The sequence below is a fragment of the Brassica oleracea genome, chromosome C3, assembly GCF_000695525.1.
Source record: "Brassica oleracea var. oleracea cultivar TO1000 chromosome C3, BOL, whole genome shotgun sequence".
Taxonomy (NCBI): Eukaryota; Viridiplantae; Streptophyta; class Magnoliopsida; order Brassicales; family Brassicaceae; genus Brassica; species Brassica oleracea.
The window spans coordinates 61,166,801-61,190,601 of NC_027750.1; the positions used below are offsets into that span (position 1 = coordinate 61,166,801).

The 23,801-nt window shown below is 37.3% G+C and overlaps 6 protein-coding genes and 1 long non-coding RNA gene across 10 annotated transcripts; 4 read left to right on the forward strand and 3 right to left on the reverse strand.

Moving 5' to 3' along the window:
• Positions 1 to 1,781: 1,781 nt before the first annotated feature.
• On the forward strand, positions 1,782 to 2,333 carry LOC106334383. The gene has a single exon (XM_013772672.1). The coding sequence runs from the start codon at positions 1,782 to 1,784 to the stop codon at positions 2,331 to 2,333; it is 552 nt and encodes a 183-aa protein (XP_013628126.1).
• A 1,156-nt stretch (positions 2,334 to 3,489) lies between these two features.
• LOC106331138 lies at positions 3,490 to 4,415 on the forward strand. Its single transcript, XM_013769470.1, has 2 exons — positions 3,490 to 3,931; positions 3,997 to 4,415. The coding sequence occupies exons 1-2, from the start codon at positions 3,490 to 3,492 to the stop codon at positions 4,413 to 4,415; spliced, it is 861 nt and encodes a 286-aa protein (XP_013624924.1).
• Positions 4,416 to 8,767: 4,352 nt separating this feature from the next.
• Positions 8,768 to 11,030, reverse strand: LOC106331456 (proteasome subunit beta type-6). The gene is made up of 8 exons (XM_013769815.1): positions 10,773 to 11,030; positions 10,440 to 10,516; positions 10,296 to 10,351; positions 10,149 to 10,221; positions 9,554 to 9,665; positions 9,364 to 9,437; positions 9,196 to 9,270; positions 8,768 to 9,092 (listed from the first exon to the last, which is right to left on the reverse strand). Exons 1-8 carry the CDS (start codon positions 10,873 to 10,875, stop codon positions 8,961 to 8,963), a joined length of 702 nt encoding a protein of 233 aa, XP_013625269.1. The 5' UTR covers positions 10,876 to 11,030; the 3' UTR covers positions 8,768 to 8,960.
• A 1,662-nt stretch (positions 11,031 to 12,692) lies between these two features.
• On the reverse strand, positions 12,693 to 14,939 carry LOC106333294. 2 transcript variants are annotated; one of them, XR_001268333.1, is made up of 7 exons: positions 14,601 to 14,939; positions 14,102 to 14,511; positions 13,924 to 13,995; positions 13,762 to 13,848; positions 13,565 to 13,643; positions 13,007 to 13,279; positions 12,693 to 12,936 (listed from the first exon to the last, which is right to left on the reverse strand). It is a non-coding gene; the product is annotated as an uncharacterized LOC106333294 (long non-coding RNA). The 2 variants fall into 2 exon arrangements; XR_001268332.1 differs by having other exon boundaries at positions 12,694 to 12,936; positions 13,028 to 13,279.
• A 616-nt stretch (positions 14,940 to 15,555) lies between these two features.
• On the reverse strand, positions 15,556 to 17,737 carry LOC106332741 (putative glutathione-specific gamma-glutamylcyclotransferase 2). 2 transcript variants are annotated; one of them, XM_013771232.1, is made up of 9 exons: positions 17,547 to 17,737; positions 16,970 to 17,096; positions 16,807 to 16,883; positions 16,628 to 16,684; positions 16,491 to 16,547; positions 16,357 to 16,397; positions 16,209 to 16,280; positions 16,029 to 16,108; positions 15,556 to 15,905 (listed from the first exon to the last, which is right to left on the reverse strand). In XM_013771232.1, exons 2-9 carry the CDS (start codon positions 17,076 to 17,078, stop codon positions 15,727 to 15,729), a joined length of 672 nt encoding a protein of 223 aa, XP_013626686.1. In that variant the 5' UTR covers positions 17,079 to 17,096; positions 17,547 to 17,737; the 3' UTR covers positions 15,556 to 15,726. The 2 variants fall into 2 exon arrangements, with proteins under 2 accessions (XP_013626686.1, XP_013626685.1); XM_013771231.1 differs by having other exon boundaries at positions 17,507 to 17,737.
• A 1,400-nt stretch (positions 17,738 to 19,137) lies between these two features.
• Positions 19,138 to 20,851, forward strand: LOC106331665. 2 transcript variants are annotated; one of them, XM_013770063.1, is made up of 3 exons: positions 19,138 to 19,230; positions 19,531 to 20,016; positions 20,268 to 20,851. In XM_013770063.1, the coding sequence occupies exons 2-3, from the start codon at positions 19,545 to 19,547 to the stop codon at positions 20,702 to 20,704; spliced, it is 909 nt and encodes a 302-aa protein (XP_013625517.1). In that variant the 5' UTR covers positions 19,138 to 19,230; positions 19,531 to 19,544; the 3' UTR covers positions 20,705 to 20,851. The 2 variants fall into 2 exon arrangements, with proteins under 2 accessions (XP_013625517.1, XP_013625518.1); XM_013770064.1 differs by having other exon boundaries at positions 20,277 to 20,851.
• Positions 20,852 to 21,488: 637 nt separating this feature from the next.
• On the forward strand, positions 21,489 to 23,799 carry LOC106334431 (serine/threonine-protein kinase HT1-like). The gene is made up of 3 exons (XM_013772712.1): positions 21,489 to 21,750; positions 22,095 to 23,078; positions 23,151 to 23,799. The coding sequence occupies exons 2-3, from the start codon at positions 22,189 to 22,191 to the stop codon at positions 23,488 to 23,490; spliced, it is 1,230 nt and encodes a 409-aa protein (XP_013628166.1). The 5' UTR covers positions 21,489 to 21,750; positions 22,095 to 22,188; the 3' UTR covers positions 23,491 to 23,799.
• The last annotated feature ends 2 nt before the right edge of the window (positions 23,800 to 23,801 follow it).

Here is a 23,801-nt window from a genome sequence, read left to right on the forward strand (position 1 = left end):
TTATTTGTCATGCTCTCCATGATTTTAGGTATTTTTTTTATTTGTCATGTTTTTATGATTTTGATTAATTAGTCATCAATTTAAAATTTTAAGACAATCAAAATCACTTATTGTGATAATTTAAAAATTGTTAATATATAATTTCCCATTAATTAAAAACGAATTTCATTAGTTTGATAATCATCATTATCTAAAAAGTTTTATATTACGTTATCCAAAAATATTATACATCATAATATTTTAAAAATAAATATAAATCCATGTATATAGTTTTATGTATATATTAATGTTTTAAAATTTATTTTACATAGTAAAAGATATTTTATTAAAATAAATTTTTTTATCGTATATAAATTTTTAATATTTAATTAGTTTAAAATCATGAAAATATTTATTCTAATGGTTTTTAGATTGATAATATATATTTATAAATTTTATTATTTGAGAAGTAAATTTGCTTATTTGCCATGCTCTCCATGATTGTAGGTATTTTGTTTATTTGTCATGTTTTTATGATTTTGATTAATGAGTCATCAATTTAAATTATTTAAGACTATCAAAATCACTTATTGTGATAATTGTTTTAAAAATTGTCAATATATAATTACCCATAAATTAAAAATGAATTTCGTTAGTTCGATAATCATCATTATCTAAAAAGATTTTATATTACGTTATCCAAAAATATTATACATCATAATATTTTTAAAATAAGTATAAATCCATGTATATAGTTTTATGTATATATGAATGTTTTCAAGTTTATTTTACATAATAACAGATATATTATTAAAATAAAAAATATTGTATATAAAATTTTTAATATTTAATTATTTTAAAAGCTTGAAAATATTTATTCTAATGGTTTTTGGATTGATAATATATATATTTAGCCCGCAGGTGCGGGCAAAATACCTAGTTGTTTGTGTGACAAACCTCAAAACATTTGAAAAACGAATTAATAATTTAAGTTATTAGACTTCAAGTCCATAGTTAATACTTCACCCAAAAAGTCCATAGTTAATACTTCATCCGTTTCATAAAGATCCACATTCTAGAAAAAAAATTGTTTCAAAAAAATATATTTTTTACATTTTCAATGTATTATTTAATGAAAAATTGTAAATTTCAAAAAGTTAATGATGTTTATTGGATTTCTATTGGCTAAAAATTGTGGAAAATTGTTATTCACAAAATGCATTTACAATCAAGTTTTAATGTGTTTCTTCGTATGTGTGAATAGTGTAAAATATGCATTTTTTAAAACGGAGGGAGGAGTAGTTAATACTGATAATATAAAGCTGTTAAAAACATGTTTTACACTTATATATTCAAACCTAAGTTCGACATCATTTATGATGTTTCTGTATATCAATGGAAAATGCACGTTTACTATTATTTATTGTGTTGTTGGCAAAAATATTGTTTTTTTCCTTAAGTTTATTGGAGAAAATATTGTATCATGGTTCAGTATTTAATTTTATACTAATTTTGTGAAGATAAAATGCTAGAACGAGTAAATTTCGATTTAAATCTTTTTCAACTTTCATTTTCTGGTGTTATCAAAATATCGAAAAAAAAACAAACATGGCATTAATAGCGATATGAGAAGGTCAAACTAGAAGTAATAATAACCTGAAAACTAATATGTTTAATAATTAAAAAAAATTCCCAAATGTACATCAACATTTCTATACATATCTCCCTAACCTCCACAATCCACAATGTCTCCATATTTACACAACACAAAGAACATAGTCATCTCTTCTTCTGTTTCTGCAATGGAATCCAAGAAGTCAAACAAAATTAGAGAGATCGTAAAGCTTCAACAAATACTCAAGAAATGGCGAAAAGTTGCTCAGGCATCAAAACAAGCCAACAACAACAAGATTAACAACGAGGAAGACGTGAACAACATCAACAAAACTGGAAGTGGAAGTGGAAGTAAGAGCATTAAGTTTCTGAAGAGAACACTCTCCTTCACAGATGTAACAGCTGTTCCTAAAGGTTACCTAGCTGTCTCGGTGGGGAAGGAGGAGAAGAGATACAAGATACCAACGGAGTACCTTAGCCACAAAGCTTTCCAGGCGCTGTTGCGTGAGGCAGAAGAAGAGTTTGGGTTTCAACAAGCTGGTGTGCTGAAGATTCCTTGTGAAGTTGCTGTGTTCGAGAGCATTTTGAAGATAATGGAGGACAACAAGACTGATCCGTACCTGCCCACACAGGAGTGCAGGTTCAATGCGACGACGACTGAGGAAGTGATAAGTTATCGTCATCCTTCGGATTGCCCTAAGACTCCATCTCATCAACCTCTCAGTCCAATGTGTAGATAGTTTTTTTTTGTGTGTGTTTTGATTTGAACCATTATTATTCTTCTTCCCCCACGTTCCCACTTTTTCACTTTGGGGATACTTGTGTACTAAGCAACTTCAAAGAGAAAAAGAATGTGAGATTTTTGAATAATGGAATTTGCATACTTATTATAGCATTAGTATATAGATACTTATTATGCTCACTAATGAAAAGATTTAAAACATGAAAAGATCTCTATTATTTGTGATATATCATAAAAGATCTCTATTAGTTATCCTATTAGGATAACACAGTACAAATGAACATGAGAGAATGTATCACATGGGTAGTGTAAGAAGTGTTGGAGCTACGGTAAGCATGGTCTTAGAGGCTAAAGCGTATAACTAGGGTATCCAACAAGTTCTACATCCGCTTAGGTTACACTCGCCACTATGCTATTCATATGGCAGTTTTAGTCCCAGGGTTATTCAATATATATGTTTCTATCTATGCATCCACTGTTCTAACCGGGAACTACACATGTGTATTGATGTTGCAGTTATGCCAAGTAATCAGAGGCTTAATATAAACTAATAGAATAACTAACATCAATTATATTAGTCTGAAGATGATCAGATATAGTACCTTTGGCATTGTACTTTTTAATTATCAAGTGGAGACTCTGGTTCTATTTAGACTAAGAAAGGTACGGTAGTAACCTAAGCTTTTACAATCCAAACTAATGCTATAATAAGTATCTTCATTAGTGAGCATAATAACATAGTCACAGGCTCACAGCATCACATGTATTGGTTTATGTATATCGGTTTAGTGGTTTGGTTAGATTAGTTGGTTTAATATCAATTGTATAGCTGACTATATACACATGTAAATGAGCATTTTAATCAATAAGAGATATTTAGATATTATCCTCCTTCTTCTCTCCCAAGGAAGCTTGTATGTAACATGGTATCAGAGCTGACATTGAGCTCGATTATCTTGTGATTTTGCATGCTCGAGCTCGTATTCCGTCTATAATCAAGCTCCGATGGTGTCAGTGAAGAATATTCCGCGTCGATCGAACCGTATTTCAACTCGCGGAGCTCCGATCGCTTCTCCGGCGATCTCTGGTCCGGATCCTCTGGCGTAGCGCTTGTTGGTGTTGAACATGCTGATTCGATCCACCCTCCGTTCTTCATGCATACTTCCGATCATCCTGGTTTGCTTCTGATCTCTATCAAACTTGATGGATCTAACTTTGATGATTGGGAAGCTGCGATGAAGATTGCTTTGGATGCGAAGAATAAAATCGGTTTTGTAGATGGATCGATATTACGTCCTCTTGAATCCGATCTAAACTTTCGTGTTTGGTCTCGTTGTAACAGCCTTGTTAAGTCATGGATTCTTAACTCGGTATCAACTCAGATCTATCGTAGTATCTTGCGCTTGAATGATGCTACTAATGTTTGGCGTGATCTTCACAGGAGATTTCATATGACGAACTTGCCACGAACTTACAACCTCACGCAGGAGATACATGATCTGCGTCAGGGCTCTCTTTCCCTCTCTGATTACTTCACCAAGCTAAAGACTCTATGGAGCAGTTTGGAGAGTTGTGAAGAAGCTGATGATCCTGTACGTGTGGGAAAGCAACTCGGCTCCATCTAAAATCTGATCATGCTAAGATTGTGAAGTTTTTGGCAGGAATCAATGAATCATATGATGTGATTCGCATAATGAAGAAGACTCTGCCTTCTCTAACTGAAGTTTATAACATCCTTGATCAAGATGACAGTCAGAAGAGTTTTGCGACTGCCATTTCACCTGCTGCTTTTCAGGTGTCTGAGACTTCAGTTTTACCTTCGAGTGTGTGCTATGTTCAAACGGGAACTCACAAAGGCAAACCTATTTTCTCGTTCTGCAACAAAGTTGGTCACATTGCGGAGAGATGTTACAAGAAGCATGGTTTTCCTCCAGGTTATACTCCAAGAGGCAAAACACCTGAGAAGTTTCAGAAATCACCTTCTGTTACTCCTGCGGTTCCTACCTCTACTAAACCTGAAGTGAAGTCTCCATCTCTTGACAAATTAATTGGTAATCTCTCTAAAGACCAGATTCAGTAGTTCATCGCTTTGTTCAGTTCTCAACTTCGGAACACACACGTCTCAACTCAGGGTGAAGCATCTACTTCTCAGAATACTAATGAGATTCCTGGTATCAACTTCTCCCAATCTACATTTTGCTTCATCAGTATTCTTACTGTATCACAGAACATTATGAATAATGGTACATGGGTTCTTGACTCTGGTGCTACTCATCATGTTTCCCATGATAAAGAACTTTTTGTATATTGGATATGAACATTACTAGTTCTGTGAATCTCCCTAATGGCTCTATGATCAAGATCAGTAGCGTTGGTAACATTCAAATAAATGAACACATTCTACTTCGGAATGTTCTGTTTATCCCAGAGTTTCGCTTGAATCTCATCAGCATAAGCTCGTTAATGACTGATCTTGGCTCCAGAGTTATATTTGATCCCTCTACTTGTGAAATACAGGATCGTACCAAGGGCTCGATGATTGGACAGGGTAGAAGAGTTAGGAATATGTATGTGCTGGATATCAAAGAAGCTTCTGTGAGAGTGAATGCAGTGGTGGACATTGGTACATGGCACAACAGAATGGGTCATGCGTCTTACTCGAGGCTTGACTTGATTGCTTATAATCTAGGAACTATGAAGAAGAAGAATAAAGAAAACTCCTACTGCCATATTTGTCACTTGGCAAAGCAGAAGAAGCTTTCATTTCCTTCTCCAAACAACATATGTAATTCAAACTTTGAGCTTTTGCATATTGATGTTTGGGGACCTTTTTCGGTTGAGACAGTGGATGGATACAAGTATTTTTTGACTATTGTGGATGATCATTCTCGTGCTACTTGGGTTTATTTAATGAGAACAAAGGATGAGGTTATTAAGGTGTTTCCAGCGTTTGTTGCTCAAATTGAAAATCAGTATAACGTGAGAATTAAGGCAGTCAGGTCAGACTACGCACCTGAGTTAAAATTATCTTCTTTCTTTCAAGAAAAAGGCATCATCTCGTATCACTCTTGTCCTGAGACACCAGAATAGAATTCTGTAGTGGAACGTAAGCACCAGCACCTGTTAAACGTTGCAAGAGCCTTCATGTTTCAGTCTCAACTGCCTCTTGTGTATTGGGGAGACAGTATCTTAACTGTAGTGTTTGTCATCAATCGAACTCCATCTCCTGTGATTGGTAACAAAACTCCATTTGAGATACTAACTGGTAAGGTTCCTTCTTATGATCAGATGAGAACATTTGGTTGCTTGTGTTATGGTTCAACTTCACCAAAGGGTAGAAACAAGTTTCAACCGAGATCAAAGGCTTGTGTTCTCTTGGGTTATCCTTCTGGCGTCAAAGGTTACAAGCTCTTGGATCTGGAGACACACAAGATTTCAGTTTCGAGAAATGTCATCTTTCATGAAGATATCTTTCCGCTTGCCTCTACTCAACCATCAGATGACAGCTTGAAACTCTTCACACCGTCTTCTCCTTTGTCCTCAGGTACTGATCAATCACCAGTTCCATCACAAAATTCTCCATCTTCTAATCTTCCATCACAAATTTCTTCTCACCCACGCAAACAACCTGCTCACTTGCAGGATTATCATTGTTACAATCTTGATTCAAACATCACTTATCCCATTTCATCTTTCCTTTCATATTCAAAATTGTCTTCTTCCTACTTATCTTTTGTCAATAGCATGACCAAAATCCCGATTCCTCAATCTTATTCTGAGGCAAAGGACTCTAAAGAATGGTGTGAGGCGGCTTATAAAGAATTTGGAGCAATGGAATCAACAGGAACGTGGGAGTTAGCTACCTTACCGGCTGGGAAGAAAGCAGTTGGGTGTAAGGTGTTGTATTCTTTGATGTATAATGCAGATGGCACTCTTGAGAGACATAAAGTTCGTGTGGTTGCTAATGGTTTTACTCAAAAGGAAGGTTTGGATTATACTGAAACTTTCTCACCCGTGGCTAAGCTCACGAAAGTTCGTTTCTTATTGAAAGTTGCAGCATCAAGGAATTGGTTTCTTCATCAACTTGATATCTCGAATGCGTTTTTGAATGGGGACTTGGATGAAGAAATTTATATGAAGATACCAGATGGATATGTAGAGAGGAAAGGTATCACATTGGCTAAAACTGATGTCTTTCGCTTGAAGAAATCTATTTATGGTTTAAAACAAGCTACCCGCCAATGGTTTCTTAAATTCTCTGCTGCATTATCACGTTTGGGGTTCACAACAGGCACAAGTGACCATACACTCTTCTTGAAATCATTTGCTGATGGTCACTTCCTTTCTGTGTTGGTTTATGTTGATGACATCATTGTAGCTGGGTCAAGTGCTTCACACTCCAGGCAGTTAATACATGATCTTTCACAACAATTCAAACTTCGAGATCTTGGTGTCCTTAAATATTTTTTGGGTTTGGAAATTGCTCGTACAAGTCAAGGCATCTCGTTAATTCCACACAAATATGCTTTGGAGATGTTAACTTCTACTGGCATGTTGGGATGCAAACCTACTTCTACGCCTATGGTACCAAACTTGCATCTCGCTTTGAAGGATGGAGATCTGATTGATGAGCCTGAGCGGTACCGAAGTCTTGTTGGTAGGTTGATGTACTTGACCATCACATGTCCTGACATCACATTTGCCGTTAACAAATTGTGTCAGTTCTCTTCTGCACCAACAACAATTCATCTCTAAGGCTGCTTATCGCGTCTTACAATACATAAAAGGCACTGTGGGACAAGGACTCTTTTACTCTGCATCTCCTGACTTGTCTTTAAAAGGATTTGTTGATGCTGATTGGTCAACTTGTTGAGACAGTAGACGGTCTACTACAGGTCTTTCAATGTTTCTTGGTGACTCCTTAATCTCTTGGCGCTCTAAGAAACAGGATACAGTCTCTTGCTCCTCAGCTGAAGCAGAGTACCGGGCTTTGAATAGTACTTCTAAGGAGATGATTTGGCTCATCAAGCTGATGAATGATCTGAAGGTTCCTCGAACTCAGACTCCTATTCTCTTCTCAGACAGCACAGCAGCGATTTACATAGCCACAAATCCGGTTTTTCATGAGCGAACCAAACATATAGAGAATGATTGTCACTTTGTTCAAGAGTCTCCATGTGCGCACAGCAGATCAAGTGGCTGGCATTATGACCAAACCTTTGTTCCCTTAACAATTTTATCATCTTATGTCCAAGATGAGTCTTCACAATATCTTTGGAAGATCATTTTGAGGGGGCCTATTGGTTTATGTATATTGGTTTAGTGGTTTGGTTAGATTAGTTGGTTTAATATCAGTTGTATAACTGACTATATATACATGTAAATGAGCATTTTAATCAATAAGAAATATTTTGATATTATCCTCTTTCTCTCCCAAGGAAGCTTGTACGTAACAACATGCAACATTTTCTCTAAATCAGGTACACGTCATTATTGATAAATCACATGCAATTAGTACGGCAAAATTAAAAAGGAATGATCTTGGTATCCTCCCAAAATCAATCGAGAGAGAGAGACATATGATATGCTCTCTCTATTTCTCTCTTCCACACAGACATGGTTTAAGGGGGTGGTCAAAGTCAAAGGTTAAGCAGCCGAGATCTGATAAAACGGAAAGGTCACATGACATATGAACCTTGAGACTTACCATCATCTTAAGCAACCACCCAATAATACATGTGTAGTGATCTCATGAACCTGATCTCCAGGATACATATGATATGAGCAACTAGAGGAATGTCAAGTTCCATATAATCCAGCAAGAAATATAGCATGAATTAACCATATGCCTTGGAAATTTAAAAATCGGTATATGACTGTACGTCCATGACTCATATAGTTTACTGCTTTAAAAAGATAACTAGCTCAGATACAACTAGAGAAACAAAGGAAAGTCGATCATTAATCGACGGAACCGAAGCAAGCTGAACCAAAAAGTATGCACAAGAAGTTGATTTTGTTTTCGTGGACTACAAGAGATGATCTATCTCAAAACAAAACCAAGTGTCTATATAAGCAGTAGGAAGATTCTATCCTTTTGTAATCCTCCGGGTATAAAAGGGAGGAAAGAATCTTTTGTAAGAAGCCCTTTGTAAAAGAAAGAAATGGGACTACAAATCATTAAGAGTTCTTCAGATTACATGATCATGCAAGCCGGTCGATCTAGTAGTTTCACAAGAGTTATCACATTGCCTGATAAGATACGGAAGAAGATGAATATCTTATTCTTCCGTATCTTATCAGGCAATGCCAGTAATGATCTCTTTGTCCATTGTTCGGCCATGCATAAGTAGAAGGTTGTGCGACTTATTATAACTAAAGTTTTTGTTTATTGACAATGTACTTCCTGGTTGTGAATTGTGTAACAAGAACGATGGCAACGTTTCTACTTATTCAATTTCAGGACAGGGAATTAAAACCATAACCATAAACAAACATGATATCCATTTAACATATCGGGTCAAACCAGAAAAACCTCAAATAGAGTTTAAAGACATCGGTAAATGTAAAGAAACATCTAAAACGTTTGTTTCACAGAGAGAGAGAATGACCATTGTTTGTTGCATCACATGGCCATTGGTTCAGGACCAGCAGCGTTGAGGATGTCTAACAAGGAGTTCTGAGGCTCCAACTCCTCATGCCAAAGCTGCAACTTATCCCCAGGGTAGAAGTTTCTGGTCACTCCCTCTGAGTTTATCTGTTCAAAAAAACATCAAAAGCAGTTTTGTTCACTGAGTTCCATTAGAGAGGTTATATATTAGTCTTAGCATCAGAGAGTTCTGGTCAGAGCGATATCTTACAATGACAGTTCGTACGACTCCTCCACTGGCTCCATCACGGGCGATGGCTAGTGAAACCGCCTTCACAACAAGTTGCTGCAAAATACAATATAGCAAGGATTAGTTACAACAAATGTGGGTTTGTGCGATTTTTGCATAAACAGAGATAAATGATCTGAACCGCCATACCTCAGCTTCTTCTTTGGTCATGTTTTCTTTCCAGGCCTGATCAAAGAACCCGTAAAGGTAACTCGAGCCAGAGCCTACACAAACACACACAACTCAACTATTTAGTAGCAGGAAAGATATGTATCATATAACAAAGAGAGCTAAATCGAATACAGCTATGTCAAACACACAAATGGTTTGTACTTTGTACCTCCAATAGCAAACGGTTGCTCCACAACAGTTCCACCAAGTGGAATCCCGTAGATCTTCCCGCCTTCATACTTATCCCAGCCACCAACTATGAGGCCAGTTTGCAGCATGTTCTGCCCAACAAATACATACAATGCTTAAGTCATACAATAACGCACTGGAGATGCATCTCTGCTAGACAACATAGAAATCTGAGATCTTAGGATATTATTATATCAGAATACATTCTTGTTGAGCTCATGATACACAGTAGCATTAAGAACAGGAACTTTCAACACTTCCATTAAAAGATAATCATTTTTCAGACTATTGAACAGCTATTACAACAACACCGGACAAGAGGAGATTCATGTACACTAGCAAGCTAGCTTATCAATCTCTATTTCCCCCAAATTTCAAGCTTAAGTCGTATATCAACAAAAACGTTGTTTCTCAAGGTCACGCTTCCAAACAAAAGGTATCAGTGGTTCTGTACAGCATGTTTTCTCTACAAGAAAATAAAACAACATCCACATTCTCCAATCTCCAACTACTCTAAGTTTAAGCTTCTTGTGAAACAACCAAACAAAATGCAAGCTTTAATGCAAAACTAGTACCTTGTTATTGTAAGCGAGCATCCTAATGAGGTTGGCAGAAACCTTTACAGTCGCAGGCTGTCCCAGCTGAATTCTGCAAACCGTAAAGAAACAAATATATTAAGTCATGAAGCTTGCTCGAACCATGGGAAAGAGTTAAACACTCACGTATGCTGGTGAAGGAAGTAACGGACGTAGTCAGAAACAACCTGAGAATCAGCAGCCTACAAAAAGGAACAAGAAAGAGCTTCGTGTTAAGCAGCAAAACGCAGCCGCAGAGTAAAACCCCAAGAGACACAAAGGAGAGATTACCGATCCAGAACGGCAGACGTAGACATTGTCAGTGAGTTGTGTGATCTTATCTGAAGCTCGATTCGCTACGTACATGCCTGCGAGAGTAATTATAACAGATCCCAATTCCATCAGCTTTTCTCCCAAACAAACAGAACAATCAAAAGCAGCTCCCAAGTTTCAGCCTAAAACCCCTAAATTGAACGCATTAGACAAAGCCAAAGACACCAACTTTATCGAGAAATTCGATTCCAATTTAACATATCAAGAAGCTAAATTAAACCCTAGAGCTTAACAGATCTCTAACATGAGCTTAAGGACAAACCTAACGAAGCAAAAGAAGAGAAATCTGACCGGTGCTGGTACGTGAGTCGGCTCCGAGGACGACGCCTCCGTTGTAAGTGACGCCGATGATGGTCGTTCCCATAGAGTGCGGCGCATCGAGATTGAGATCCATCGCGGTAGGATTCGAAACTTGTATGGGAAGAAAAGAATCTCTGAGCTGAGAGATACGCGACTAACAATCCCAGATCACGGTGATGGCTACTGATTAGAAGAAGAAGAACTGACTTAATCCCCAAGTCGGGTTCTCTCTCTCTCTCTCTTTTTTCTTGTTCTTCAGTATATTGGGCCGAGATAGAGGAGATTGCCTTAAAGCCCAATACCTAATTGTCCTTACGAGCCTCATAATTACAAGCACAATACTTTTAAAAGGTTTCTTCTTGATTCTTCTTTCCCACTACATATAGCACTATTTTGTTAAATGTTAATGCATGTGACCAGGGCCGGCCCTGAGAATTTTGAGGCCCAAGACGATTTAGTAAAAAGTTTAAAATTTTGGGGGCCTAAAAATTTTTTTTTTACAAATTGGAGGCCTATTTACATATAAAAATTTTCAAAAATTTTGGGGGCCTAAAAATTTTTTTTTTACAAATTGGAGGCCTATTTACATATAAAAATTTTCAAAAATTTTGGGGGCCTAAAAATTTTTTTTTTACAAATTGGAGGCCTATTTACATATAAAAATTTTCAAAAATTTTGGGGGCCTAAAAATTTTTTTTTTACAAATTGGAGGCCTATTTACATATAAAAATTTTCAAAAATTTTGGGGGCCTAAAAATTTTTTTTTTACAAATTGGAGGCCTATTTACATATAAAAATTTTCAAAAATTTTGGGGGCCTAAAAATTTTTTTTTTACAAATTGGAGGCCTATTTACATATAAAAATTTTCAAAAATTTTGGGGGCCTAAAAATTTTTTTTTTACAAATTGGAGGCCTATTTACATATAAAAATTTTCAAAAATTTTGGGGGCCCAAGGCGAATGTTTCATTGGGCTTGGCGCAGGGCCGGCCCTGCATGTGACGTTGTTAAGGCAAAGCGAGTCTCGGGTTTGGTTCGAACCGTTAGTTTTGTTTGGCTAATTCTGTTTATTTTTATTTTTTTCGGTTCGTATGAAATTTTGTATTCGTTCTTCGGTTACGGTTACTTCAATTTATGAAAATTCTATCAAATTTAACCAATTTTTTTTGGTTTCAGTTAGTTTTTTGGTACATATGATTAATTATTCAGGTCACTAGGGGCAGAGCCCCGCTGGACGTCGTTGACGTAGTTGTTGCATGTGTTGCTATGTTTGTGAAGTGCTCTATTTAGTGTGTGTGTGTTGCCGTGTTTGTGAAGTTTTGTTTCGCGGTGGCCATTGAGGAACCTTGCTAATATTTTTTTTTTGTTGGTGTTCTGTATTTGTTTAGTAGACCTAGTAGTTTACATGATTTGTTGTGGTATTTATTTGCAAATAATGAGCATAGCCCCAATTTTGGAAACTAAATTGTTTTTGTTGGAAATTTGAAATTGCCAGTCACTGGCAAGATAAATGGAAGACAACGTAACTGAAGTAGGCGGTGATCTTTCCGCCTTTGTGTAACTCTGGAACAGGATTCTTAATTTTCCTATTGTGTCTGTTTGATTGTGTTATTTTGGTTGAGGAATAGATATATTAAGTTAGGGTTTAGCTGTGTTGGTGAGAGTTGGTTACCTTTATTTGTTTGTGTTACGATGTCACTGAGTGTTGTTTGCATGCATACTATAATATTTTTATATTCATGCTACAAAAACGATAACCAAAATAAATTTCTATATGAAGTTTTATATTTTTTTGTTGATAAACTAATAATGTGTCTCAGTTTGTTTCTATTGAAAAAGATCAAGCAAAAGCAAAGATAAATGTATTACTATAGAAAATTCAACATTGGTAGACTAAATAAAAATGCAAATTTCTATTGAACAAAATTGTATTCTACTAATGGATAGTCATCAAAACCCAGAAGAAAATGTTGATAATAACTTGTTAATTCAAACAATCAAATAAGGAAGCTTTTTTTTGTAAACTTGTACACAGCAGTAGAGGACATATGACGATTGGATTTGGCTTACTCTCGGGTCTTTTGGATTCCTTTTGATATCTTCAGTGTGATATATCATAGCATTGTGATACTCCTGCTTCTTGAAGAACTTGTTACCTGTATTACAAACACAACATAATGTTCGTATAACTCGCTTCACCAAGATTTAATTGCAAAACCAAAATACCATTCTCACGCTCTGCCTCACCGTTACTGGGATCAGAATACTCTTGATGCGCCAACTCTTTCTCGTCTCCCTCGGCCTCATCCAGCCTCTTCAACGTGATGGTTTACGGTGCTTCGTAAGAGCTGTATGGTAGTCTCAGTCACATGTTCATAGGCTCCCGAGACTTTTACCATCTTCCGCAAAACTGTTCCCTTAAAGCAGTAGATGTCATCTTGTAATCCGCATAAGCTCCCTACCTCTTTCAACATCCTTATCAATGCATTACTCATCACACTGAATCAAATACATTCACATTAGGCTCAACCTCGTGCCAAGCAAATCACTATTGACTAATACACATAGCACTCATCATATTGTATCAAACATTATCATGTTTAGACTTAACCACAGACCAAGCGAATTACTATAGACAAATGTACATAAAAACTAAACATTGATGCACTTAGTACTGCCTCAAGCATGATCACATATAGACTCAACCATGTTCACAATCTCATCTAACAGAGTCAATATATCAGGTACGGATACAACTACATCAAAACTATCGTGCTTATATACCATTCCAAAGGACAACAATCTGATGGACAGTAGTAGCAGGCCTGCTTGGACCGGTTCTAGGAAGACGTAAAGTAAAACCCTGTAAGGAAGTCGTAGAAAGAACAGAAAATCATGTCCGATGAATTGAGATTTCGTCACAAATTTGATCAAAGATATGAAATAGAGCAGCACTTTTCTTGTTCTCAAGAGGCGCTTACCAAAGACCAAAGAGAAAAGAAAGGCAGAGCCAAGTCATCTGGTGTCGCCATGAACACTCGTCTCTGATGATTTAGTAATTAAGCAACCTGCATGGAGTACATATGTTTGCATAAGATAATCAGACATTAGAGTTGTTGAATACAACAATAATGAGTTCTTACCTGGTAGTCAAGTCTTTGATTTCAGGAACGCCGGTGTTAAAGTAGCTGGTGTGGATTTGAGATAGAGGTTCCCTGTAGAAATAAGAATGTTTCCACCACAATCTTATTAGTTAAAATATATTGAAGCTGAACTATAAGCATTAGACATATTCTAATCAGAAATTTAGATCCTTTATACCTGAACATCCCCGATCCGGTCTTCCTCCGTCAATGTACCTTTTCACGACAACAGGAGCCGCATGGGGGGAGTCGTAATCAGATCTCTTCTTCGTGTTGGAATTTCCAGATTCAACTTTTATCGGAGAAGATTTCTCGAGTTGAGCATAGAGCTTGTTGACGTTTCCTTTGATCCGTCCATGGAGACGGAGGCCGGTGAAGTTGAGACCACGGACCAGTGTTGCAGTGTGCGTCTATGTCCCCATGAGGGAAGTGGATCGAGGACAGATAGGGGAGGGATCAAAGCCATGAGAGAAAGAGGGTTAGTTAATATTGGTCAAGTTGACGATACAATTTCTTTTTATCGACCCCAGTTTCGTGAAAGTTTTCACGCATCTGCCAATTAGGTTGTCCACCATAGCTTTTCAAGATCTGAAATTTGAAAATGAAATGAAATATCTTTTCTTCAAACTTGAAATATTTCATAGTATCAAATAATTATAAATATATGTACAACCTACCTCAATTTTCCATTCTCGGCTTCATAGCAATGGTATCACCATGGAAGTGGTGACTGGTGAGCAAGGAATATACAGAGACAGAACCAAAAAAAAAATAATAATACAGCTTGTATATAGCAACAGAGGAGAAGCTGAAGCGTGAGTGATCATGGAGATGTAATTGTGTTTAAAGGATGATTAATTGAATTGAAGGAAAAGGGAGGAGAGAAAGAGTATGGATGTATCGATTAAAACTCAGTCTAAATGGTTTACGGGGAGAAGCCGAAGTGGCAGAGGAGGCGAGAAGAGACACGCGACTTCAGCTCCGCTTAGTAGATCTAGGTCTAATTATTAGATGATCTAAAAGTCCAATCCCAAATCAAAAGAAACCCACACACATAAGTCAATTCAGAAAAAATTTGAAACCTACCCCGAAAACGAAATGTTTTGATTGGGGGATTATTTATGCTGACGTGGACATGCTAGAATTGGAGATTATCTCCCTTTTAGTATTGTATGATTTTAATTGAGTTCAGTTTAATTTTGATTAGTTTAGTGAATTTGGTTTAGAATTTTGATTAAGATCCACATTATTTGCACATTATTTTTTAATTAAAAAATCAAACTAACCCATTACTAAACAGGCTAATAACCATTTTCTACAAAAAAAAAAAAAACTTTCAAACTAAACTGATTTTATAACCAAACTTGAACCGAAAACTAAAACTATTAGTTTGGTTCGGGTCATTCATAAAGGATTACACATCCTTGACGCACAACACGAAACACAAACCTCTAAACTAAATTTTGTACGATAATGCAAGAACATCTCAGTTTTGTTAGTTATACAACTATAACAGAAGTGTTGCTTATTGAAATCTTTCACATGTACTAACTAGTATTAAGTTTATTAAATTTACTTCTAACATATTTTATTTTCTTCAAAAGGACCAAGGTGCTTGCAGAGCCAGACAAATAACATAACCGGTACTCGTTAGGATAACCAAATAAGACAACAGAGTTCCAAACGCACAAAGATTAAACTTCTCTACTCAAAAGAAAACCAAGTGTGTTAAAATAGAAGCAAAAGGATCTGCTTTCACAAATCACTAGTCTCTAGAGCCAATTAAAAGACAAACTACAAGAGCTATAAAGTAGTGGCAACAGCTTCAGGTTGATGAGGAAGTATCTGATGAGCCGTGGGGACATTGCTCTTGGACTTCTTTGCCACAGGGCTCGCTCTTGATTCCTTCACCGGTGATACCTTCTCCGCAAGAACTTTCCTCACCTCATTGGCCAGCTCTATAACATACTCCTCCTCATGCCCTGCACGAAAACAACAACAGAAATTAACAACAATGTCTCTGTTGGTTTTAAAGAGTGATCATCAACGTAAAGACTTCAAAATTTCCAAATCACGTTGTGGAAAAAGGGAGCTTTTGGACTAACCAATGTCGTGCATTGCCTTCTCTAGCAGGAAGAGATAATCTCTGTTGTTACCACATGGTCCATTGGCTGTCGCAATTTGTCTTTGCATACACAAAACAACTAGCTAGTGTGAGGACAAGAATCTGGCATATAGAAACTGAAAGAACATAAGAAGTTGGTATGGGGAGGCTGTGTGTTTACCTTGCCATGTCTTCTAATGGCGCAGGTCCAAGGTAATACTTGTTGGAGACCTTGTCTGGAGTAGAAGTGAATCTGAAGATGGTAAAAACAACATCAATAACAATTCACAACACAGACTAAAGACACAGTGTCATAGAAAACAACTTACACCATCACTCCGGTTACAGCTGGATTCAGGGGATCATCTTCCTGTAAATTTGAGAAGATAAACATTTGAGGTCAGTTACATAAGTAAAAGAGAAAAGATGTTTATACAATATAATTGGGCGTAAAGTGACTCACCTTGTAGAAGTCTACACATGTCTTGAGATCATATTCACACTCTCTACGTTCCAAGTACTGTGCATAAATAGAATGATCAACACAAAGGGATGAACATGAAACAACAAGCAATCTAGTTTTTAAATGCAGAGACATACCTCCATAGCCAGACGTTCTTCTTCTGGTCCTCCACGGACACAGAATGCAGTACCCCACTGTCAAGAAAGTATTGGATTGTTAGTAGGAAAAAGAGGAATGCGTGAGTAAACTAAGCATGCCTCATGAACAGAGTCTAAGACCCTTGAATCATATTATGCATTATAAAATTTCTACTTACGCAAATGGCTTCTTCATCTTTCTCAAGTGTGCAAGTCCTTGCAGGGTGTTCTGGTGTACCTCTGTGATCAATGCAAGCTAGACAATCACATCAAACACAAAAGAACCATCAATAGTTGGGAAATATAAATCAATCAAAAAAACCAAAAGGAACAATGCCTTACCAAGATCAAAGACACGTTTGTAACCCTTGATGAAGCCCAACACTTTCTCATCGTAGTGAAAGCCAGGGTTCCACACAAGAGAGCCATAGCCAAAGACCCACATCACCATCTTCTGCAGTTATAAATGCTGTAAACACACCCAAAAGAAAATATTAAGATACAAGTCATGGTTTTGCAGAGAATAGGTGCTGGAGAGAAAGGTACTAAACATGTAAAGACAAGGAAATAGCCAAAAGAACACATGTGCAATATACAAACAAAACAAATCACAAGTGGACCAGGGTTCCAATTGTTACTTCAGCATTAAATGTCAACAGATAAACACAACTTTAGGGTTCTCTTTAGGACAGCCTAAACAAGACTCACCCCAAATCACCAAACTTTTGGAACAAAAACAAAAAAGCTACCATATTCTAGAAAAAAGGGGTTAATTTTTTTTATTTATGTGCAATGATAATAAATCAAACAGTAAGAACTTTTCCTCAGGATTACAAGATAGAAAACAAACGGTGTCCTGAAGATGCAATAGAAGCTTACCTAAACCGAAATGCGGGATGAGAAAAGTTCAAAACTTTACCGTCGAACACGAAAAAGCTCATCTCCGCTTGTGATTGGATTAGATTACAAGTTACAACGCGAGAAAAGCTGAGAAACTCGTGAGAGGAGAGAATGCAGAGAATGGTCGAGAGAACGACAGCGTTTTGGTTCCTATTGGAGCTGACAAACACTCTCTCTCTCTCTCTCTCTCTCTCTCTCTCTTCCGCTTTCGAGGAGGCGATGTGGAGGAAGAAGAGCATTTATAGAGAGACTCGAAACCGCATGTTCGTGTCACGCATGTTGTTCCTAATTGTTCATTTGATTTCCACGGTCCATTCGTCACGTGACGGGCCGATTAAGACGCTTGTTTCGGGCCCTTTTTCCAAATATCTCTGTTCTCAAAACAAAGGAATCTTATTATATTTTCCTAATTTAAATGTATTTCCAAAAATATATAAAGCATATATTTTCCTAACACATTTTTTTTTAATTATTTCTAAACGAATAGATATAAAGAAAGCAATTTCTAAATTTAACAAAATGACACATTTTCATAGAAAAATCCGTATTGTCAATTCTAAAGACAAAAAGTGTATTTTTCAGTTTTAAATATTTATAAAATTGTTGATCTTTGAGGCAAACAAAGACACAATCAACAGCACAAAACACAAGAGTCGGAATGTATTTGTTACACAAACGCAGGTGCATACATTACCAAGTGTCACTAAGAGTGAGTAGTAACATAAAAAGAGTTATCTCTAGGTTTACCAATAGGATTTCATTATTTCAAATTCGATATATTTTTAAAAATAAAACAAAATATTGTCAAGTTATATTATGTTTTTTAAGTAAAAAAAAAATAGTAGTTACAGAAGAAAAAAAATTAAAAAAAAAATATTTTTAACATCGTCAGCAAAATCCTAATCCATAAACCCTAAATCTTAAATCCTAAACTTTGGGTAAATCATAAACCCTTGGGTAAACCTTAAACCTTTGGATAAACCCTAAACCCTTGGATAAACCCTAAACCCTTGGAAAAATTCTAAACTCTAAATAAAAACACTAAACACTAAAACTCTAAACCCTAAACCCTAAATCATAAACCGTAAATCCTTGAGTGTTTTAGTGTTTAGTGATTTTGATTTAGAGTTTAAGATTTATCCTAGAGTTTAGGGTTTATCTAAAGGTTTAGGGTTTAGGATTTAGGGTTTAATGTTTTGATGACGACTTTAAAAATATTTTTTTGTAATTACTACTATTTTTTATTTATTTCTTTTTATTTTTTAATTTTAAAAAGATAATATAATTTGACAATATTTTAATTATTTTTTTAAAAGATGTCGAATATGAAATAACACAATCATATTGGTTGGTGAACATAAAGGATCATCACAGGGGTGAACGCAAGAATAAGTCTAAAAAACAAACGTAACTTATTAAACTTGCTTCTACCAACGTCACTGATAGTGACATACACGTATAATGTTTCCACCAATTATCTAGCGCTCAAATTAGTAATAAAAACCACTAAAAATGGTTTGGGCCTGTGGTCAAAACCCACTAAAAAGGGAATAACAGAACTACTAATAGCTTTTCCATGAAATGGGCTTGGGCTTCACTAAAACATATCTCTTACTACTCACCATCTCTCGTCATCGTCGGATCACAGTGACTCGCTGCTGGCTTTGGACTGTGTCGTTCCGACCAGAGGATCTCTGTCTCTGGTAATGCTCTTCTCTATTCAATTCCTGATCGCTACTTTCTACAATGTCGAATTTCGTTTTCGGCGGATCAAAAATCGTTACCATTTGAAATTACAGCAAAAAAAAATGAATCGAAAGAGTTCAAAAATCATGAATCTCATTGCTTTGCTTATGATTCATTTTGAGTTCCGATCTAGTATACATACACATCGCATTTATATGCTTAAACACACATGCAAAGACACGTTAGAGTTGTTAATTTTGTTAATTAACAATATGGTTAAGAGTTATGTTTTAATGTGTTCGTTAATTAAACTGCAGTGACTTACACTAAGATGGAGGAAGGCACTTCTTCTGGTTCACGGAGGACACGGTCCCAAGTTGCTCCGGAATGGACACTCAAAGACTGTCTGATCCTCGTCAACGAGATCGCTGCCGTTGAATCAGACTGTTCCAATGCGTTATCCAGCTTCCAGAAATGGACAATGATCTCAGACAACTGTAACGCATTGGATGTACACAGAACGTTTAACCAGTGCAGGAGGAAATGGGATTCTTTGGTCTCTGATTACAGCCAGATCAAGAAGTGGGAGTCTCAGGAACGAGGCAGTGTCCATTCGTATTGGTCACTGAGTGTTGAGAAGAGGAGGAAACTGAATCTCCCGGGGAATGTAGATAACGAGCTTTTCCAAGCCATCAATGCGGTTGTGATGATCCAAGAGAACAAAGATGGGAGTGAACCTGATTCTGATAGTGACCCAGATGCTCAAGAAGACTTTGACGTTGTTGATGTCACTGCTGAGTTAGGTACACACACTAATAGCTCTTCTCTTCTTTGGTCCCTTAACCAAAGAACAACACTTTGTCTTTCTTAGGAATCTTAAGAACAAATTGAGCATAGACAAAGACTTATACAGTACTTTGTTGGTATAGTTTATTAGGAATCTCTGTAAAAACACTGTGTTCTGTTGTGGTTCCCATGAAACAATAAGCTCTATAGTGCACTACTGTCTGTGTTTATTGCTAACCCCCTTGAATCATTTGGGTGTGAAAATGAGCTTTTGCAGGATCAAAAAGGTCAAGACAACGAACTATGGTCGTCATGAAGGAGAACCCGCCACATAAGAGAAAGACAGAAGAGGAGCCACGGAGGAAAAACATTCAAGAGCAACGTGCAAAAGCAACCCATCAGAAGAAGAAAACCATGGAAGTGAAGAAGAAGCCGGTGGTAGAAATCTCCACTGATGAAGAAGAAGAAGAAGCGATGAGCATAGAAGAAGAGGTTAAAGCGTTGGAAGCGAAGCTAGGTGAGAAAACTGACATAATACATGCAATAGTCGGGAGAAATCTAGCAAAGGGAAGTGAAACAGAGGATGGTGTTGGCATTGAGGACAAGTTAAAGTTTGTGAGACAGCAAGGAGACGAGCTCATCGCTTGTCTGAGTGAGATTGCTAACACACTTGATAGGCTCCGTGAAGTTCCACAAGAAATCTGAGTGGTGATTTTCCAAGCTGATTAACTTTCAGATGTAAATGTTTGGAGTTATCTAGTTGTGTAGTGTTTCGTAAGAGACTAGCTGCATGTATGTGTGTACTGTATATGTATTTTTTCAAAAATTAAGAAGTTAAAAAAACTTTGACTTGTCCATTGGGCCATGAAGTCATTTTGATTAAACAGTGAAACGCAGTTTAATATTGTGAATTAACCAATGGTAAGTAGTGCATTTTTTTTTGTGATGCTTGTGATTATGAACTTCATCCTACATGTGTGGAAGAACAAGAAGCATGGTTTGGTTTAGCAAATTAGAAACTCGTAGTGAATCAGTCTTAAAAGATTTTTGTAATTTTAGTAAAGATCAAGATTTGTTGATGTTCTTAAATTAAGACTCAAAGTCAATGTACCTATATGGCAAATCAAGATCGTTGTGGATTAGAGATTACATGGCCTTCCTCTTCCTCATCTACTGTTTGCTTAGATCCTCTATACAGTCTCACTTTTTTGTTTGGGCCAGACGAGAGTTTCAGTGCTTTGTAAGTAACCTCACCTGGTTCAATGTTCTGCCAAGTAAAAAGTTTATCCAAATGAAAAGGACAATCCTCGAGCAGTTGTAGTAAAAGGTGAATAAAAAAGTAAAATGTCACAGAAGACAAACATGAGCATGAAAAGACTTGCTGCTCGTAGCTTTAAAGCTACTTACGCGCGTGTGAAACAGTTTTCACTAGGAGAGTGTGCTGCTTCGAGAGCTGTCCTAATAAATAAACGAATTTGCCAGCAAAAGACGGACCCAACATTAAATAAAATCAATAAAAGGAAAATCGGAGTGTGGGAAAGGTAAATGGGAAGCGACGACTACTGAAGTGACTCCTCTCCTCTCCTCCTCCTTGTTTAGGTTTCTGAGCTCTGAAACTCATCGGAACTAATTGCAATTTTGGGGAGGTTTTGATTACTCTCGATGGATCACCTTTTTTTTCTCTGTTGATCTTTGTACTTATCCAAGTACCAGAAGTCAAGAGGTTTCTTTCATGCCTTGCAGCTCTAAAGGTAAACCATGTTCATGGAATCATCGGATCTGTGTCTTGTTTGTGGAGAAATGAAACTTCTTTGTAGACCCCATTTGTGTTTTCTTCCTATTGAAATTTGGATTTCAACTGTAAAGATACAAACTTTACCTACTTTGAGTACCCTTTAGAATCAAGGATCTGGGTTTAGCTTCTTTCACTTAAAGTTTCATTCTTTTATGTATGTAGATGGGTCTAGAGGATCCTTAGCTTCTTGCTTCGGAAACATTTCTACCTAGATTGATGCATGGATTAACCATTTGTTTTCTCTTTTGTTACCGAGACACAACTCTAAATTGTGTTTCTTTTTTTTTTTTTTTGCTTTAGGTGCATGTTGGAGCGATTGAAAGAGATCGCTACATGTGACTTGGTTGGGGTCAGACCTCCCTCATAAACACCACGTGGCACGAGATTAGAAAGGATGCTTGAGGGACCTAAGTTCGATATGCTCGCTCCTGGCAATCACCACAATTACGATGCCTTTACGCAAGACTTTTACCAAAAGCTCGGCCAAGAAGGCACTAACATGTCCACGGACAGTATGCAGACAAGTAACGCCGGAGGCTCTGTGTCTATGTCTGTGGATAACAGTAGCGTTGGCTCTAGCGATGCTCTTATTGGCCATCCCGGTTTGAAGCCTATGCGTCATCCTTACTCTCTCTCCGTTGGACAAAGCGTGTTTCGCCCTGGGAGAGTCACACATGCACTTAACGGTGATGCCTTGGCACAAGCGTTGATGGATAGTAACCATCCAACTCAGGGACTGGCTAACTATGAAGAGTGGACTATAGATTTGAGGAAACTCCACATGGGTCCTGCTTTCGCTCAGGGAGCATTTGGTAAGTTATACAGAGGGACTTACAAAGGAGAGGACGTAGCGATTAAGCTACTCGAGAGGCCAGAGAACAGCCCTGAGAAGGCGCAAGCCCTGGAGCAGCAGTTTCAGCAGGAGGTTTCCATGCTTGCGTTTTTGAAGCACCCCAACATCGTTAGGTTTATCGGCGCATGCGTTAAACCGATGGTGTGGTGCATCGTGACTGAATATGCAAAAGGAGGCTCTGTCAGACAGTTTTTGACGAAGAGACAGAACCGAGCTGTGCCTTTGAAGCTGGCTGTTAAGCAGGCGTTGGATGTTGCTAGAGGTATGGCTTACGTCCATGAGCGCAACTTTATTCACAGGGACTTGAAGTCAGATAACCTCCTCATATCGGCTGATCGGTCCATCAAGATTGCCGATTTTGGAGTGGCAAGAATTGAAGTTCAAACTGAAGGGATGACACCAGAGACCGGGACTTACAGATGGATGGCTCCGTAAGTTGAATAGTTTCTCTTGTCTTGTCCTTTATAACCTTAAACTAAAGTCTTGTCTGTGGATTGATGCAGAGAGATGATCCAGCATAGACCCTACACTCAAAAAGTGGACGTCTACAGTTTTGGAATCGTCCTATGGGAGTTGATAACGGGTCTGTTACCGTTCCAGAACATGACAGCGGTTCAAGCTGCATTTGCTGTGGTGAACCGAGGAGTGCGTCCAACGGTCCCAGCTGATTGTCTCCCTGTGCTTGGGGAGATCATGACACGTTGCTGGGATGCGAACCCTGAAGTCCGTCCTTGTTTTGCAGAGATTGTCAATCTTCTTGAGGGAGCTGAAACAGAGGTAATGACGACTGTGAGAAAAGCCCGTTTCAGATGTTGCATGACGCAACCAATGACAATCGACTAATCTGTTGTGTCAAGAATAATAAAGAAGAGAGACATAAAAGGAGGAAGAAAACAGAGAGGAAGCAAGAAGAGGTTTTAGATATATGTGAGTTTGTGTGTGTGTATCAATATGTAATAACATATTTGTATCTCTTTTCCCATATGATAGGAGAAGTAACCCAACCATTTTAGACTACCCGAAAGTTCTAGATTTTATGTACTTGTGACCTGTCTGAAGTGTTTGGTTTAGTTTTCCTTGAATTCATGGTTCTTTGCTGTGACAGAGGAGCACTTGATGTGTAAATGAATCCGTGACAACGCATTTATTTTCTT